General features: G+C 25.3%; 1 protein-coding gene across 1 annotated transcript; it reads right to left on the bottom strand.

Annotated features, from left to right (window-relative positions):
• Nucleotides 1-2,503: 2,503 nt before the first annotated feature.
• LOC126897345 (coiled-coil domain-containing protein 25) lies at nucleotides 2,504-20,321 on the bottom strand. Its single transcript, XM_050670878.1, has 6 exons — nucleotides 20,108-20,321; nucleotides 19,375-19,422; nucleotides 16,043-16,134; nucleotides 10,641-10,820; nucleotides 5,517-5,719; nucleotides 2,504-2,666 (listed from the first exon to the last, which is right to left on the bottom strand). Exons 1-6 carry the CDS (start codon nucleotides 20,130-20,132, stop codon nucleotides 2,585-2,587), a joined length of 630 nt encoding a protein of 209 aa, XP_050526835.1. The 5' UTR covers nucleotides 20,133-20,321; the 3' UTR covers nucleotides 2,504-2,584.
• Nucleotides 20,322-20,699: the final 378 nt, after the last annotated feature.

Genomic DNA, 20,699 nt, shown 5'->3' with positions numbered 1-20,699 from the left:
CATTTATAAAATACAATGTGAAAGTTGTAATAAATGTTACGTAGGACAAACAAAAAGAAATATAGGGGTCAGGTTTAAAGAGCACTTAAGAAATATTAAAAATCAAGAAGTTGAGAAATCTCCAGTGGCTGAACATTTATTGACACATAATCACTCCATTAAAACCATAAAACTAATTCAAAACGTAGATAATTACAAAGAACTTAATATCAGAGAAGCAATAGAAATGTTTAAAAATAAAAACAATTTAATTAATTGGGATCTTGGCCCACTGAAAAATTCATTATTAAACTTGTGTAAACTGGCAAAATGTGATAATATTACTTAGTGATGACGTCACTAGGTGATAAAGTCACTAGGGGTATATAAGGGAGTTTTTTCTAGTCGGAGTGTCAGTATGTGTTTAGCGTTGATAATGGTAACATTGTTTCCGAAATACGTATCCGCGACTTTTCATTAATTTTTTTGTGGCTTTTGAGTTTAATATTTTTAATATTTTTTAGTTTTTTTAAATTAATAATATTTTTAATATAGTTTTAATTTTACTTAATTTATGTATTTTTTATTCAATAAGTCATTTTGAAATTTGTTATTTCAAGGTGGCCGGCGTGTTCGATACATTTTTTTTTTTGTTGTTTTACTTTGTATGTAGGATAGTGATAAGCGCATTTTGTCCGGTGCGTACCGGTTTCTTTTTTGTTATAAATAGTCGAACGATGTCTCGTCGTCGAAAAGGACGGCACGACGTGCACGCAAAACATGTGTATACAAAATAATATAAACTAAGTTAAAAGTTTTATATCGCGCTTATTAATTAGATAGTTAAAAGTAATTCGAACCTTTTTTATACAGTCCACTTTGAAAACGTAACAGGTACATTATTGAACAATGAACGGTCCCAGAACTTACTAAAAATTGTTCGGTTATTTATTGAACGCTGAATTTTCCTAGAACTTATAAAAAATTACACGGTTCATTATTGAACATTGAACTCTCCCAGCACTCATGGATCGCTTGAACCGACCGTGAACCAAAATAATGCTACTCGGGTTTTGAGTGCATGTTGAGACTGTCTACAATCTTCTAAAGTCGCTGTCTGACTGAATTACTATTTTAGAAAATGAAAAATGTAATGTATCAACAGTTGTAATAGCATTTAATAATGTTCGAAATATTATTCAAGAACAAATTCAAAATTGAACTCTAATAAAAAAGGAAGAATTTTTATTATTACAGAAATTAGAAAATAGAACACAAATGGCAGTTAAAAAATTTTATTTAGCCAGCCATCTTTTAGACCCAAGAAAAAAAGGTGAATTTTTAAAGAACAATGAAAGTATTGATGCTGCAGAATTTATATGCAACTTGGTAGAACATTAGCAACTCAATATTCCAGATATCAAGTCTGAACTTGCTGAATATCGTTCAAATAGTGGGCTATGATCTAAGGCATTTGTTTAGGATAGTTTAAAGACTCATAGTGATGGAACACAATTTAGTCGTATAACATGGTGGAAGGATATTTGTTCTTCAGTTAAAATGTCAACCATTGCAATTGCTATATTAGAATGCTCCCCCACATCTGCATTGACAGAACGCAGTTTTTCAATGAATGGTCTTGTTCTTACAGCTCAAAGAAACTGATTAACAAATGATCGAGCATCTAAACTAGTGTACATTAAACATAATTTAAAAATTGAAAAAGATTTGAAGATTAAAAATTTAAATGGCAACTGTGAGTGATGATCAACATTATAATAAATTCACTGATTTCAATTCTCATCATGAAAATGTAGGAATGGAAGGTGGTTTAAGTATGCGTGACTCCATTTCAGATAACGAGAATAAAACAAATTAACTATTTGATGATGTCATGGAAATACAAATTAAGATTATAAAATACTTTATAAAAATTAATTCTTAATAGTTTGTGATACTAAAATTTATAAGCGATAAGGTTTAAGGTATTTTTTTAAGGTAAAAAATGTTAATACAATTGTAGATTTTAAGATTACTATAAGATGCTACATTTTAATTTTTAATAGTTTATTTAAAGGATAGAATTTGTTTTTGTTAAGAAAAAGTGAGTTTTATTATTTTATTTATTATGTTATTAAAATTTTAAGTTTTTAATGTGGTAAAATTCCAATTATGTATTTATACTTGTTTAAAAGGGCAGATTTCTCAGAACTTTATCATCATGGGTGGTTTCTGGTTGCAAATTGACTATAGTTGGTACTTAGTTGATACTCAATCATCCTCTAGACATATAGGGATAGAGAAATATCTTAATTCAGTACTTTAACTAATTACTCCTTGAACATTTTGTCTTCATCAATTTTGCTAAAGACTTTTTCAGTAAATACTCATTTATTTATTGAGTTTTATGAAAAATAATCTCTCTAAAATGTATTTTTTTTTTCTAATTTTAAGGTGTCACAAGGTTTTATACGGTATTATACAGTATTATATGTGTATTATACGATATAACAAAAAAATAAAATACTATATTTTAACAACTCTATTTATGAATAAACATAATAAGTTTTTATTATACAATTTTAAATTGAAAATTTTCATAAAATTACATAAAATCATCAGAATCATAGCCAGAATAATCAGTATTTGCAGTCATATTTTCAGTTTTCATAATAGACGTATAAGATCTGTAAAAAGAAATAAGGTAATATCAAATTAATATAATTTAAATGCTTTACGAAGAATTTAACTAACAATGGTGTAGGACATTATTCATGCCAAATGTGGTTAAGGAAAAAACGCATCATAGAATAGCTACTGTAGCTATTACCGGAACAGAATCATCACTGTGCAGAAAGTGTGGAACAGAAAAGGAAGATTCATTGTGAATATAACACCCTGGTCATATTAAGATCTAAACATCTGAGAAAAACTTTTACCGAAAAAGAAGATATCAAAAACTCGAAAGCCAAAGAAATATTTTATTTCACTAGAGTGACATGAATTTTTGAATATATATTCTAGTAGGTACATCCTAGTAGGACGTCTTATATATATATATAGATAGATAGATAGATAGATAGGATAAGGTATGAACATATAAGAAAAGAGTATAGGTGTAATAGTGTGAATCGTGGATACGATGAGAGAAAATAGACTTAGATGGTTTGGTCGTGTTATGAGGAGAAAGGAACCGAAAACTGTAAGAACAGTTATAAAAATGAATGTTTAAGGAAGAAGAGGTTGGAGGGAAACCAAAAGATAGATGGAGAAATGTTGTTTAATGCGAGGACGGCTAATATATACGTAGATGATGTGAGAAATCATGTCAAATGGAAGTTTAGAATAAGAGAGAAGCCGACCCCAAGTAATTGGGATAAAGGTGAAGAAAAAGAAGAATATTGATATTACGTGTCCTTATTAACCTTACATATTAAGTGCACTATTGTTATATTAGTCAATCAAGATGTTTTAGTACATTTAATCTCATTTATTTATAAAAACCTAATATTATCGTTTATTTTTACCTCTATACATTAGAGTGGTCCTTAATGTTCAATATTAAATTTTTATCAGTCTTACCCACCAAAATCGGTTCATATATGTATAAAAAAAAAAGTGTACAAACTTGGAGTCAATTGGTTAAAACCGTGCCATTAAAGTCGAAGAACACTTTTTTGCTGAATTAACCATGTTTTTTTTCAGTTCTTAATTTATATTTCATTACAACTTATTCATATAAAAATATGCATAAAAATTAATCCATATAAAAAGCTAACATCATTTAATTTTTCACTGCCTATTATATCATCTAGTTCAGTTTTTAAATCATTAATATTAACTATTGGCCAAAATTGTTGAAACTGTTTAAAAATATAAACATCTGAACCAGACGAAACGACAGAATTTATATCATATGCAGCTTTCAGTATGATTTTATAAATATGATGCCTACAGGTAAAATAAATAACAACACGTTCTAATAACTGTTCAAAAATTATACACGCCCCTTTTAGACGAACGTACGTGTTCAAAGCTGTTGTATCACAATATACAGCTTGAACATTTTCGATAAGTGCCTATTCCTCAGGTGCTTGAAACACCGCTTCTGTTTGATTTTGACCAGTTCCGAGTATAACAAGCTTTGATACACTTAAAAGTTATTCCGAATTTATAAAAGACACAGTTACTGGTAAACGATCAACAAGTTCTTTAGCTGTTAAATCTGGGAGGATCTTTTCATCCCTATGAACAACAACAGGGTCTACTAGTGATGTATCAAATTCTTTTTGAAAATTATTTGCTCTTTCCTTTCGTAAGCATAGACATAGTTGATTAATAGAAGTTCGATTCATGATTAAATTATTTACGTCAACATCAAAAGCTTCAGCAGCTGCAGACAATAAATGAACTGCATCGCGATTACTTATTTTACACCATCCAATGCACTTGCAAGTTTCGGTGTTATTAAATGTTTTTAACTTTAGAATTGGGGCGCAGAAAGTTCTTGGCATTCAGATATTTTTTCAACAATATCTATTAATTTGTCAGTATCCTCAATATCAATATCGGAATTTAGAGCAGATATATTTTGCACTGTTAACAGTACTAATTCATGGTTTTGCCAAAATACAGTGATCTCTTTTATAATAAGTTTAACACTTTCATATAAGTTAAGTTTGACTTTACGCACATTGAAAAATAATACACGTAATAATTATCTTTTTAAAGGTAATTTACTTCCAATAATTTGATTTTAGTCACATTCGATTAAAAAATTTTTGTCTTAATCAGGAAGGATTATATTTATGTTGATATTAAAGCCATATTGAAAAATAGTAACTTAGACTGTTTTACATATTATTTTAGTAAATATAATAATATTGACAATAGCACACTAATAGTTTGTGACATTAAATAGTAATAAAGTTATACATTTATATTACTGCTTATAAGGTATTATTTATTTACCACTCATGATTCTTGTTTATGTTTAAGTATTATCCTAAAATTTCATATAATAGAACAACTGATTAGTAGGTAACTTAGAATAAATATTTATTGTTTTGGTGTTATATAATCAATGATTTTTAGTGTTTTTTAACCAATTATTCTAAAGAATTTTACAATTATTAAATAAAAACATAATATAACAGTTATATTAGGTTAAATTATATATTACAGCCCTTAATATCCTTATAAATATTTTCAATGAAATATTGGTAAAGAACTTTAAAAAAATGTCATTTAATAAAACACGTTTCATAATTTTTGCGGTCGGGGGCACGGATTAGACTTAATTAATCGACATAAAATTTTATACACATTTTTTTATACCTATTGAAATCTACTTAGTAGGGGAAGACTGAAAAAAATACCTATACATTAAAGAACCACTCTACTATACATGTAAGGTAATATGATCCACAAAAAACATGCAAGAGTAATATAATATACTCATAGAAGTCAGTTGGCGAAACACTTCAATTATCTTATTATAGCTCAGTAAATTCTAATGAATAAATTATTTTAGTTACCTCAGTTCAGCTGCTTCTAGTTTACGTTTTTCTTCTTCACGTTTATTTTCTAATTGGATTTTTCGTTCAGCTTTCTTTCTATCTGCTTCACGACGTTCTCTAGCTGATCTATCACCATCATAATCCATTTGAACGCCACTTTTTTCTGTTTTATTCAATCGATTAACTACAGCTTTATCCTTTTTAACAATCATTTTTTTTACCTAGCATTTAAAAAAAGAAAAATTTTTAATAAGTCATCGTCTCTGTAAAATGGAAAAGTGTATCACTAAACAAGATTTCCTATCAGCTTTTGACAATCTTAAATAACTAGCCTCGTCGGAGTATACATTATAAATATACACCAGTACGAGCTATACCCGCTCACTGTATTGAAATGTTTGTAACTCAATAAATACTTGTCTTAAAACTGTTATTAATCCAATAACATTAAAATATCTAAAAAACGGCTATTTTAACATTTTTAGTAAAATGTATTAGGTTATTATTACTAGTCAGATTTAAAAACATGAAAAGTAATTGAAGGGTACTGTGCAAAGCAAGATAACTTCACTTTTCAAACATTATATATATATATGAATTAGAACAAAATTAAATGTTTAGGTGAATTAGGTTAAACTTAAAAATAAATATTTCAAATATAACACTTTATTTTGTATCAACAATAAAAATAAAAAAACGGTAGCACAGTGGGGTCGCGGCATACTGGAGACATTGCATAGTTGGGTTCAGTATAGATTTAATCTGACAGTGATTAAAATCATTATCATAAAAAACGCTTCGATGCAAATCTGTAGATAGTGTTTAATTTAAAAAAAAAAAATTGTTAAAATAGCATATTTTTGAATATGGAAGCCATTTGCGCATAGAAGATAGGTCGTCGGGACAAATTTTTTTTTTTCATTTGATAGTATATAATATAACCTTTGATTTGATATATGTTTAAAGGACGCAGTATTTCCGGAACATTTTCAAAAATTAAGTTGAAAAAGTTATTTTTTGTAAAAAAGTTACTATTTTAAATCCCCCCAGTGAGCAGAATAAGTGTTAGATTTTCAAAAAAAATTATATCAAATGAAAGGGAAATATCTAAGGTTTCAATACAAAAAAATATTATTTTTATTTGTTCATTTTTGAAAAAGTTATGGCAGTTTTAAGTACAAAAAACATCCCGATAAAATGTAATTTTTATCGCAAACATTACATTTTTTTTTAAATTTTCGACAGCCATTTGCACATAGAAGATAAGATGTCGGGACAAATTTTTTTTTTTCATTTGATAGTATATAACATAACCTTTGATTTGATATATGTTTAAAGGACGCAGTATTTCCGGAACATTTTCAAAAGTTCAGTTGAAAAAGATCTATGTTTTTTACAATATTTTAAGTTTTGAACGCCCCCTATATAAGGGGAAATTGTCCAATTTTAATAAAAAGTATGTCAAATGAAAGATGTACTTATAATGTATTTAGAAAAAAAAAATTTGTGCTGATATATACATTTTTCAAAAAGTTATAGCATTTTTAAGTTGAAAATTTAAAATCGAAAATCGAAAATTTTAACACAAAAATAGTGTTTTTTTAACTACGGCAGCCGTTTAAATGTAGAAGAAGCCATTTGCGCATAGAAGATAGGTCGTCATTTTCTAGTACATAAAATAAGCTTTAATTTGATATATATTTAAAGGACGCAGTATTTCCGGAACATTTTCAAAAATTAAGTTGAGAAAGTTAATTTTTGTAAAAAAGTTGCTATTTTAAATCCGCTCATTAGGGGGGATTAAGTGATAGATTTTGAAAAAAATGATATCAAATGAAAGGTAAATATCTAAGGTTTTAGTATAAAAAAAAAAAATTATATTGATATGTTCATTTTTCAAAAAGTTATGGAAGTTTTAAGAAAAAAATGTGAAAAAATTTCGAAAATTAGCGATTTTTAAATTTGTAATTTTTTTGCATATTTCCCTCATTTGCGGGGAATGAGGGAATTTTTTTCAATTTTTAAGGGTAATGTCTTCAACTAGATACGATTTGTGATCTTTTGACGTATNTTTTTTTTTTCATTTTATAGTACATAAAATAAGCTTTAATTTGATATATATTTAAAGGACGCATTATTTCCGGAACATTTTCAAAAATTAAGTTGAAAAAGTTAATTTTTGTAAAAAAGTTGCTATTTTAAATCCGCTCATTAGGGGGGATTAAGTGATAGATTTTCAAAAAAATGATATCAAATGAAAGGTAAATATCTAAGGTTTTAGTATAAAAAAAAAAAATTATATTGATATGTTCATTTTTCAAAAAGTTATGGAAGTTTTAAGAAAAAAATGTGAAAAAATTTCGAAAATTAGCGATTTTTAAATTTGTAATTTTTTTGCATATTTCCCTCATTTGCGGGGAATGAGGGAATTTTTTTCAATTTTTAAGGGTTATGTCTTCAACTAGATACTATTTGTGATCTTTTGACGTATTTTTGAAAGAAATCGGTCCAGTGAGAGCTAAGAAAAAGTGGCAACAGACATAAAAAAAAAAAAAAAAAAAAAAAAAAAAAAACACATCATAGTAAAATTAATACCTTCTCCGCTTCGCATCGAAGCTAAAATAAGCTTTTAAGTATAGTATTAAATTCTTAAAATTTGTTAGTCTATTAGTCTGTGTAGGACTATAATTAGGGGTAGGCATAAATGCAATTCAATATTTGATATTGGCTAATAATTTTGATATCAGTTTTTTAGCTTCGATGCGAAGCTGGGAAGGTATTGGTTTTACTATGATGTGTTTTTTTTTCTTTGTGTCTGTTACTTTTTCTCAGCTCTCGTTGAACCGATTTCTTTCAATGATACGTTAAAAGATCACAAATTGTATCTAGTCGAAGTCATTACCTTCAAAAATTGAAAAAATTTCCCTCGTTCCCCGTAAAAGGAGGAAAACTAAAAAAAATTACAAATTTTCAAAATTTTTTCAATTTTTTTTTACTTAAAATTGCCATAACATTTTCAAAAATGAACAAATCAATATATATTTTTTTTAATAGATGCATAATATCATTAGGTATATTTTTTTTGTAAATTTGACTCTTAACCTGCTCACAGGGAAAGATTTAAAATGACAACTTTTTCAACTTAACTTTTGAAAGTGTTCCGGAAAGTCTGACACTTTTATATATATCTTAAATTAAAGTTAATGTAATATACTTTATAATGGNCACTTTTTCTCAGCTCTCGCTGAACCGATTTCTTTCAATGATACGTCAAAAGATCACAAATTGTATCTAGTCGAAGTCATTACCCTCAAAAATTGAAAAAATTTCCCTCGTTCCCCGTAAAAGGAGAAAAACTAAAAAAAATTACAAATTTTCAAAATTTTTTCAATTTTTTTTTACTTAAAACTGCCATAACATTTTCAAAAATGAACAAATCAATATATATATTTTTTAATAGATGCATAATATCATTAGGTATATTTTTTTTGTAAATTTGACTCTTAACCTGCTCACAGGGAAAGATTTAAAATGACAACTTTTTCAACTTAACTTTTGAAAGTGTTCCGGAAAGTCTGACACTTTTATATATATCTTAAATTAAAGTTAATGTAATATACTTTATAATGGTAAAAAAAAATTTCGGACTTTATGTTATCTTCACGATGAAAATGGCTACCGTATGCTATTTTTGTGTGAAAATTTTCGATTTTATAATTTACATTTTTTACTTTAAAGTGCTATAACTTATTGAAAAGTGTATGGATCAACACTATTTTTTTATGAGAAATAATATTTTTTAATAATCCCTTTTTCATTCGACATATTTTATCTTAATCAAGATATTAATAAAGAACTAGCAGATCATGTAGCTTTTGGAATAATACACCAATTTTTTAAAATTAAACACTATCTAAAGATTTGCATCGAAGCGTTTTTTTTTTTGATAGTGATTTTAATCACTGTCAGATATCATTATACTTGATCCAACTTTGCTACGTCACACTGTGCCGCGACCTCACTGTGCTGGGTTTTTTCATTTGATTTTTTTTAATATAACATTATAGAAAAAAATTTATTCTAATTAAATAATCAAATATTAGTACAGATTACTTTACAAAAACTTTATTTTTTGCATTATAAATTAAAGAATTCTATATTATGACAGTTTGTAATCTTTAACTTTTAATTTCATACAAACAGAATTGTTTATATAGATTCATATATATTGCTTGTTTTACAAGCAATAAATATATGTTTTATATTATATATGCGTTATATGTTTTCAAATATTCCCGGGAGATAGATCCCACTGTATCAAACCCAGGACACTGTGGGACAAAACATATGTTTCTACCCATTAGGCATTATATTTATTGCTTGTGTTATGAAATTGTAATAAATTTAAAATTCTTGTCATTTACTAATGTGACATATTCTACTGTACATTTGTACAGTTAAAATAATATTTAAGCATGAAGATCAATATGATACACTGCTATATTATATGAATCACCGAATATTTGTAATATATGATACAAAGAAATTACGTCATAGTAAAACTTAATTTTTCACTTTTACATAAAATTAAAAAAAAATTATATTTAAACAAAACTATTATAATGTTTTTGATATAAGATCTTTGCAGAACTTATACAGTGTCCTTTTAGTGAATATAAGCAAGTAGATAATATCTGATTACTTTAAAATACATTCAAACAATAATTAATTAACTTTCCAATAATTATATATCAATCGAGAATCAGGTAGCTAGCAAAATTACATAAAAGTAGTAGTAGTAATATTTTTATAGGAAAGTCCTTTTTTGACCAACTTTAAAAAAAGTGGTAAAAATTTTTTTTTTGTAAATAATGAGTATTCTAGATCAATCACGTGCCTACAAGATTGATTCTATAATTTATTCGTCATCTTATTATTTGAAAAGATACATGCAAAATACTATATTTCTAACCCTTTGAGACACGTAAAGGGGGGTTGATCTAGAATACTTAAAATTTATGAAAAACATTTTTTTACCAAATGAAACAAAATATGGATTTCTCCCATTTGATATTTTAAAGTTGATCAAATAAAGACCACCCTTTAATAATTATTATATAAAGTATAATACAGTTTTCTTACAACATTTGAGTTATGAAATGACACTTCTCCAGGCTTCATTCCAGGGAGTTTTTTTAGGTTTGACCACATTGTATAAACTACAGAGACTTCATGCATTTTACATCCTTTAATACTATTGGCTTTAACCAATTGGCAAGCATCTTGCAACAATTTTTCTGGAATATCTTCTAAGGTTTGATTCTATGATATTCAGTTTTTTAAAAATTAAGATATAAGTCTAAATACTAAAAATAATTTTGGCTTTTTTTAATTATATATAATAATTCACTTGAGTAACTTAAGTAATTATTCACTTCTCAAGCATAATAATAGTTTTTAATTGATTTTTTTTAATTGGCAACATACATATTTAACTAGTTTAAATATTGGATAATTAACTAGTTAAAAAAAAAGGCAGGTAATTAACATTTAAACCAGTGTTTGAGAATTTATTTAAAATAATGGGAATGGAAGTGTAAATATTCAATACTGTATAGATAATTTAACAAGCAAACTCCAGGGTTCTTCTAAAACATTTGATACANCCAGTGTTTGAGAATTTATTTAAAATATAAACACTTTATAATATAGACTAGAAATGAAGCACAGATCGTGATTATTTTTATCATTAGATATTTCTCGGTAATGCATCTTCTCTCAGCTATAAAAACATTTTTATCTTCTAAAATAAGTTGATTAATTGTAATCAACTTGTTATTTTCTGTAGTATAAGTTAATTAAATATGCAAGCTAATATTTTATGATATGAGAACCATTTTAAAAAATATAGAATAAATTTAAAAAGTACTAAATGATAGATAAATCAAGAATTACATTGCTACTATAACAGTACAACAACATCAATCACCAAAAGTACATCTATACAAGTAAGCCAGAAAAAAATATCATGTCACATATACAACTATAATGGCATTGTCATTCATTTTTATTATATAAAATAACCAGTATATATATATATAATATACTGTTGCAATTTGAATTTTGTATAGTGTCTGTATATATTATTTATATTAATATAATTAGTACTTTTGTTGTATTACATGGGAATGGAAGTGTAAATATTCAATACTGTATAGATAATTTAACAAGCAAACTCCAGGGTTCTTCTAAAACATTTGATACATGCTCAGCCTCTTTTTTTTTTTTATGTAAACACAACCTTACCAAAGCACAGAGAGACAGTGGAAAAGTTCAACTGACCACTGAATTTTTATAAAATCTTATATTTGTGTGAAGTTATTTTTTATTATAAATAAAAGCTAAATCAAATGCCCATCAATCTATCACGCAAGATAGAATTAATTTAGCTTTTTGTTACGTTTACATTACAAATATGTCTCAAAAAATATTTTTTTCCTTTTAATAAAAATTAGTAATTTAAAGTAATTTGCATGTGTTTTCAGATAAAACAAAAAAAATTTGCTAAAAAAATTATTGTCAGATTTATAATTACTTTAAAATTATTAAAAGGTCCTACCTTGTGCTTAGACTATCATTGTGAGTTATAAAGAAATATTTAATACTGAATCACTATAAAACATGAAAAACTGTATATAGTAATATTACACCCAAAAGTATAATGGCGAAATTCAAAATTGAATATATTTGAAAATCCAGTTTTTTACTGTCAAACTAAGTGGTTCTCAATAGGGCTTAAATCAAAATCATTTATAAACAATATTATTACATTATACGTTTATATTGATAACTTTTTACCTTATAATAAATTAACCTATCATTACTTACATGTAAGAATTTCAATCATAGGTTTTATGTTAAAAAAAACACTGTATTTTTCGTAGTTATATTTCCCCTAAATTCATTGTAACTTATAAGTTGTAACAAATCATAAAATTTTTTCATTTTCTGTTTAGTTATGATTTTTGTTTTATTTCATTTGTTGTCATATATATTTATGTATGCATTAGGGTGGTCTTTATTTATACTTTGTGATTTTTTTTTTAAATAAATTAGATACCAAGTGATCAGAATTTCGTTCTATATAACATACAGAAATTGGTGAATTTTCAGTGCCTTAGGTCGACCCCTTCAAGTGCCTCAAAGAGGAAATTGACAAAAAGATTTAGGAGTTTTGTTTTTTGTTTCTATCATTTTAATTATTAAAGATAGAAAAAATTCTACAGAATTAATAATGTAGTAAACAATTATGTAAAGAAAAAAGGTCTTTATAAAATTTTTGTAACATTGATTGTTTGACGTTTAACTAATAAAAACTGTTTAATTTTGTTTTTTGTGAAAACAGAATTTTTTGATCTAATGTTTATCTTTATAAATATTGCGAATACAAAAATATTTTCAAAAAAAAAGATAATAACATAATTTTTTGAGTACTACAATTTCAGTGTAAAAATTAAAAAAAAATTTGAATGTATTTTGTTGTTAAAATCTAATATTAAAACTAAAGTTTATTGTAGTGAAAAATTGTTTACTAAACTGGCTTTAGAGAATGTTTGATATTTTTTCCTGTACTCTCAAACAACCTATATAATAAATTAAATATTAATAAATGGATAATAATAGAGAATATAATAATAACTGAATTCTAAATAATTATGTGTGAAGTGATTGTTTTTGATTTTCATTTTTAGTAAATTTTGTATTTAATTCCTCTATCATCTTTAATCCTCGTTTTGCTGTATTGTTAACTACCGCTAAGCCTTTACAAATTTGTCCATTGATATAATGCTCATTTGTGCTCCAACATTCTGGTTTTTCATTTAAAAATGTAGTGTTGATTTGAAACCTTTGGAAAAGTTGTTTTGAATTTGGCGATAGTAAATTAAAATGGAGGTACTTGTTTAAAAAATCTCTAACGTTGTTGGTTTTTAAAATTAATTTTTTTTGTGATTCCCCTTCAAATTTTACATCTTTTTCGTCATTAATGTAGCCCACAATTTGGTTGGCCATTCATCTCTTTATAATTAAATAAATACAATCGTCAAAAATAGATAATATTGAAGTTTCCTCTCCAAGTTACCATAAATGGTTTACACATTTTTTGATAATTAATTCAGTTACATGTGCATCATCAGATCTGTATTCATCAAGAGCTTTTAAAAATAAAATATTATACGGATCTTTAATAGAATTAGGTACCATAAACCAAAATTTTATATCAAAACAACATATTATTTTTAAAGATTTTAATTCAAATAGAATGACGACATTGTTTTTGGAACAAGAACATTTTGAGACAATAAATAACTTTACACATCTATATAACCAAATAGTAAGCGCTTGGTTTTTGAAAATTAATGCCTTTAAATGGTATCCAACTTAAAAATATAATTACCAACTCCAAAAACTCTCTGAAGTCATCTCTTGGTAGATTTCCATTTAAAGTTTTTGTACAGAACTTCAAAATATAATCTGCTACACTTTTCAATGTGTTTTTGAGCTCTATATCACTAGAAAATATACAAAAAGTTGTTTGATCAATTTCATTTCACCCGTTTTTAAATTATTTTAAAAACAGTGATATCTGAACCAGATGTAGCTGTTAATTTAGAGTATAAAAATATGTGTGTTTTTGTCTTTGAAGAATAAGAAATTGCCCGTCTTCTTAGTTTTTAATTCAGTTCATTGTATTCAAATATCAAATAAAATCATTCAGTGAATTTTCAAAATCAATCTCAATTTTCTTTTGAGTTTTACTTTTTCTGTTTGTTTTTATCTATCCTCGCCAAATTTCATATAAATTTTTAATCTTTTTAATAATATTACAATAGTCAAATATAGGTATACTTGCCTTATCCCAAAATAATGAACATTGATTGTGAACATGAATAGAACTGTCATGCAAATTTAATTTATAGTTGCACATATTATAAAATAAAAAACCCAGCATAGGGGGGTCGTGGCACAGTGATGCCATGGTATAGTTGGATCAAGTATAATGATATCTGACAGTGATTAAAATCACTATCAAAAATAAACGCTTCGATGTAAATTTTTAGATTGTGTTTAATTTTAAAAAAATTGGTGTATTATTCCAAAAGCTACATGATCTGCTAGTTCTTTATTAATATCTTGATTAAGATAAAATATGTCGAATGAAAAAGGGATTATTAAAAAATATTATTTCTCATGAAAAATTGTGTTGATCCATACACTTTTCAATAAGTTATAGCACTTTTAAGTAAAAAATGTAAATTATAAAATCGAGAATTTTCACACAAAAATAGCATTTGGTAGCCATTTTCAACACGAAGACAAGTCCAGAGGTCAAATTTTTTTTTACCATTATAAAGTATATCACATAAGCTTTAATTTAAGATATATATAAAAGTGTTAGACCTTCCGGAACATTTTCAAAAGTTAAGTTGAAAAAGTTAATTTTTTGTGAAAAAGTTGTTTTAAATCCCCCCCCTGTGGGCAGATAAAGGGTCAAATTTACAAAAAAAATATACCAAATGATAGATAAAGACATCAAGCATCTATAAAAAAAAAAATTATATTGATATGTTCATTTTTGAAAATATTACGGCAGTTTTTAGTAAAAAAAATTGAAAAAATTTCGAAAATTAGCGATTTTTAAATTTGTAATTTTTTTGGAGGTTTCCCCCATTTACGGGGAACGAGGGAAATTTTTTCATTTTTTAAGGGTAATGTCTTCGACTAAATACGATTTGTGATCTTTTGACGTATCATTAAAAGAAATCCGTTCGGTGAGAGCTGAGAAAAAGTGGTAAGACACAAAAAAAAAAAAAACACATCATAGTAAAACCAATACCTTCTCAGCTTCGCATTGAAGCTAAAACCATAGGCAATCTCTGTTCGAGGGTAATTTATTACCAGTAATTTCACTACACACATTACCTATAAGATATATATTGATAATATTTCACGACATATTATTATGTTTTACAAAACACTATATGCTTTTGGATACACTACTCATTGTTTACTACATTATTAATTCTATAGAATTTTTTCTATTTATAATAATTAAAATGATATATACAAAAAACTAAACTCCTAAATCTTTTTGTCAATTTCCTCTTTGAGGCACTTGAACCTAAATGCTCAAAATTCACCAATATTTTTTATATGCTATATAGAACAAAATTCCGATCACTTGGCATCAAATTTGTTAAAAAAAAGATCACAAAGTATAAATAAGGTCCACCCCAATATATATATATCATATTGTTAATATACCTTTTTCGTTACTCATAATTTGTTTTTTTTTTTACAATTATAATTTTTTTTTTTGGTAATTATAACTTTATAATCATAATGTTCTGAAAAACGTTTCAAGTCATGGTTTTATCAAAACATTTAAGGTTAATTGTTTCAGTTAATTTTAGGTGTGATTCAATATTAATTTTATTTTAGTTACAATTTTTTTTAAGTGTTTAATACATCAAATAAATCAGTACCTCTTTTAATCTTAAGTAAACATGAGCAGATGACATATCTTCAACATGGAACCATACATCCTCAGGTAACATATTTTCTATTAATTCATCATCTAAAATTAAAAAAAGAAGATTGTAATAATACTTTATAAAAAACAATTAAGTCTTGGTAGTCTAATTTTAAAAAGCAACAAAAACACATGTTAAATATTTAATAACCGCTTATTTAACATTCATAAAAATAAAAAATGTTGTTTAAAATATTATATATGGTTATACTTAAAAATTGTAAAATGATTAAGAAAAAAAAATTATAGATTAATTTTTTTGCAACAAAAATGTTTTACTATATAGAAATTATTAAATAGAAAAATATTTTGTTTATTAATTTATGAATACAATAATAAACTAGTGCTTTTATTGAATAAAAAACCAAGCACTTAATTTAAAAATATTAATTATAATTTTTTTTTTCACATACATCCATTGTAATTATATTTGGACATGATATTCTTATTCAAAAACTTATAAATATAAAATATAATGTTTACCCTTATTATAAAAAATGAATTTGAATAACATTTGAAATAAAGAACCTTTTATTAGAACACCTTTTTTAAACCAAAATAATAATAATTACTTATTATCATATGATATTGTATATCAGTACATCAGAAATTCAATCACTATAGATATTTTTCATTGTAATCCATATGGTATAAAATCTGTCTGGTTTTCTTTATAATGTTTATTAAATTATAATATTATTTTATTTTATTATATTATAATAACAATATTGTTTAATTTATTGTTTTCCAATAGTTTCAATGCATTGTTAAAAAGCTATTGGTTTTATTCTATGGTATTGTTTTTTTTTTGTCAGTATACATTACAGGTTCGATATTGCGCTACAATAGTCAAATGTCAAATGGTAACAAAACATATCTAACTGAAAATATTGAAGCAATAATTTTGAAAAACGTCTCTTAATTCCCATAATAAAAAGAAATATCCCAAAAAATTACAGTTGTTTATTAATATTTTTAGTTTTCACTTTATATTGAATTAACTGTTTCATAAAGTTGATATATTTAAAACATTTTGTTTAAAAATTCCACAATTAAAACATGTTATAAACATTTAAATTTATCAAACATTGTTTTATTTAAATTATCTAAAACAATTGTTTTAAATAGCATATAAAAAATGGTTGTTTAAAACAAAAAGGTGTTTATATATAGTGCCAATATAGTGTATTATTAAATACACCATATTGGCAGTACTCGGGATAAAAACTATTCAAGTCAAAAATTAATATACTTATTTTTAATTTATTTTGATTTAGATAGTTTTTCCCAAGCATCATCAATACAATTAAGACAATATTTAATTAAAATGTAATTTATAAAAATGTGGGAATAATGTATAAAGATTTCTTGGTTAGATTACATAGAAAATTGTTATTTACAAAAATAAAACTTATCATCATTGTAATTTTGGATAATTCTAAATTGTACCATCAAATTTTTTTTAATAAATAAAAAAAGAATGTCTTATTATCTTTGTCAATAATACAATCAGAATTTGAATTAAAGTTTTAAGTGATTATTGAAAAAATCAAGTAAAATGAAAAACATCTAATTACTTATGCATTATAATAAAAATGAATAATTTGTGGCTAGTATTACTTAAAATTTAAAATATGTTTAATTAAAAACTAAAACATATAAAACTCAAAAAGTTACAAAAAATGCACATATAGAAATTTTGAGAACAATATTACTATCATCACCCTAAAACACATACTGACACCATGACCGATTCATTTATATTTGAAATCATGTAATATAATATAAATAATAATTAATAAAATATAATAAAACTTTACGCAAGTTAAAAAAATTTTTACCTTATAATTAAACAATAAATTATTTAATAAAATTTAAAACATTTGAATAAAAATAAAAAATAGTTGGGTCCAGTATAGATTTAATCTGACAGTGATTAAAATCACTATCATAAGAAATGCTTCGATGCAAATCTGTAGATAGTGTTTCATTTTAAAAAATTGATGGATAATTACAAAAGCAACATCAACTTCTATTTCCTTAATTATACCCAGATTAGTAATTCTTTTAATTATATATTATATAATTTTTAAAATTAATTGTTTTCAAATTATTATTGATTTTGATTTTTAATATGTTTAAAGTAATAATTTTGAACCTACTTTTTATTGTCCCTTAAAATGAAAGTTTTATTTAAAAAAAAAATGAATTTATTACCATAACAAGTAGCTCAATTTGCAAGTTTGAAATTGACATTATTAAATAGATAAAAATGAAATTGTTAAGAATAATATGCTGTCAGCAAATTTTATAATTACTATTTACAGTATATTTATCAGATAAGTTAGATTTTTTTACATTTTTATCGTAATAGATCACTTAAATAAAAATCATAGTAATCATTTCTAATTAACTTATGGTGTTTAAAAAGATTCTACAATGGAAATATTCAGAATTTAATTAATTTTAATGATTATATATCTAAAAAAACCCATAAAAAAAAGTTATTCAATTTAGCCTATTATAAAAAAATAGGGCAATGTATTGCCCTTATAAGATATTTTAAAATAAAAACCCAGAACACAAAAATAGCATATTTTTGAATACAGTAGCCATTTACACATAGAAGATAGGTCGTCAGGACAAATTTTTTTTTAAATTTTATAGTACATGACATAAGCTTTAATTTGATATATATTTAAAGGACGCAGTATTTCCGGAACATTTTCTAAAATTAAGTTGAAAAAGTTAGTTTTTGTAAAAAAGTTGCTATTTTAATTCCCCCCTAATGAGCAGGTTAAGTGTTAGATTTTCAAAAAAATGATATCAAATGAAAGGGAAATATCTAAGGTTTTAGTATAAAAAAAAATTATGTTAATTTGTTGATTTTTCAAAAAGTTATGGAAGTTTTAAGAAAAAAATGTGAAAAAATTTCGAAAATTAGCGATTTTTAAATTTGTAATTTTTTTGCATATTTCCCCCATTGGCGGGGAATGAGGGAAAATTTTTCAATTTTTAAGGGTAATGTCTTCAACTAGATACGATTTGTGATCTTTTGACGTATTGTTGAAAGAAATCGGTCCAGTGAGAGCTAAGAAAAAGTGGCAACAGACACAAAAAAAAAACACATCATGGTAAAATTAATACCTTCTCAGCATCGCATCGAAGCTAAAAACAAAATTTATAATAATATTATTATAAATTAACTAACAATATTAATAACAAATTAGGAAAAATTTTAAAATTTAGTATTTAATTCTTGTTATCACTGTACTAAATACTTACTCTCATGGCTATCAGCCCCGCGAATAAGTATTGCTGGTGGATCAACTACTGTAAAAAAAATGATTTTGACTTTTAACAAGACAAATACTTAGTTACACTATAGTTTTAAATTCTTAACAATCAGATTTTACATCTTTCTATTTCCTGAACTTAACATGTTACAGAGGGTAGAGGCCCTCTTCTCACGTGAGGGAGTCAAAGATGGTTCTTGGCTAGGTTGGGTTTAACAATGGATTAAACAATTAATAATGGACATTTGCACCAAAGACCAGATACCAACACCAATAAGAAAATCACAAGAAAAATCTCGTTGGCACCCTTGAGATCCAACCCAGGACCCCATGCGTGAAACATAGTTTCCACCCACTAATCCAGGCTGAACCCTTAAGTTTTAAATTATTAATAATTAAAAAATAGAAAATTTAAATATGAAACATAAATATGTACATATATATAAATATATATATAATAAAAACTATATTTAAAATGTACTAAGATCATGTACTTCATTTTACTGACGTTTTGATATAAAACTTAACTTTTTAAAAAATATACAATCGGTAAAAATACAATAATTTACCAAATTTATAGCAAATCCAAGTTAAGTAAATTATAAATAGTCTATATGACCCAGTGTTTCATTGTAATAAACTGATTTAAAATGATTTCAAAATACATTTAAAACATTTTTTAGGTTATGACTTTAATTTAAAGAGTGAACAAATATATTTACCTGTACTAGTATACTGTAAGACCATTGTATAATTTGAAACAAATTAAAACAAATCGTTTTATAATTCTTATCACACACACTTACGTTATAATTTATATGAATATTTATAGTTTAAAAAATATATTATGAGTAACTTTAATGTAGCATCTATTTTAAAAACTGAAAACTAAAAACCACGAAACTGTCATCGAATTGATGAGTACATTTCTCATTGTAGTTTGATTATAAATATTGATAAAAAGACATTTTTCTTATCACTATCATCTGATTATAAATATAAATTTACATTAACTTATTCTGTGAAAATACCTCACAATAATATTTAGCTTTGGTGTTTTGCTGTGGAAGCTTTACTTTTTTTTTGTATCAGACTTATTGGCGGCTGGTGTAACTCTATGTGATTATAATGATTTACTTAGTTGTGTATAGCCCAAATCCAAACACAACTTAGGTTTGATTGGTTTGAGTTTTGTTTCAACATTAAAAATCAATTCTATAGAACAAATTGATCAACTTCTGCAAAACCGACTTTGCTCAACAATACGAAAAAATATCACAAATCGTATTTAGTTAGAGCCTTATGCTTTATGAT

The sequence above is a fragment of the Daktulosphaira vitifoliae genome, unplaced genomic scaffold (assembly GCF_025091365.1).
Source record: "Daktulosphaira vitifoliae isolate Bord-2020 unplaced genomic scaffold, ASM2509136v1 Scaffold_2, whole genome shotgun sequence".
Taxonomy (NCBI): domain Eukaryota; kingdom Metazoa; phylum Arthropoda; class Insecta; order Hemiptera; family Phylloxeridae; genus Daktulosphaira; species Daktulosphaira vitifoliae.
This window is presented reverse-complemented; position numbering and strand designations above follow the sequence as displayed.

Excerpts from the sequence above, each read along its gene's own strand:
- LOC126897345 (XM_050670878.1), bottom strand. The coding sequence starts at position 20,132 with ATGGTCTTACAGTATACTAGTACAG. Across the intron at positions 16,135-19,374 it reads CGGGGCTGATAGCCATGAGA|ATGATGAATTAATAGAAAAT; the intron begins GTAAGTATTTAG and ends TTTTAATTTTAG. Across the intron at positions 5,720-10,640 it reads CATTTCATAACTCAAATGTT|GTAAAAAAAATGATTGTTAA; the intron begins GTAAGAAAACTG and ends TTTAAATGCTAG.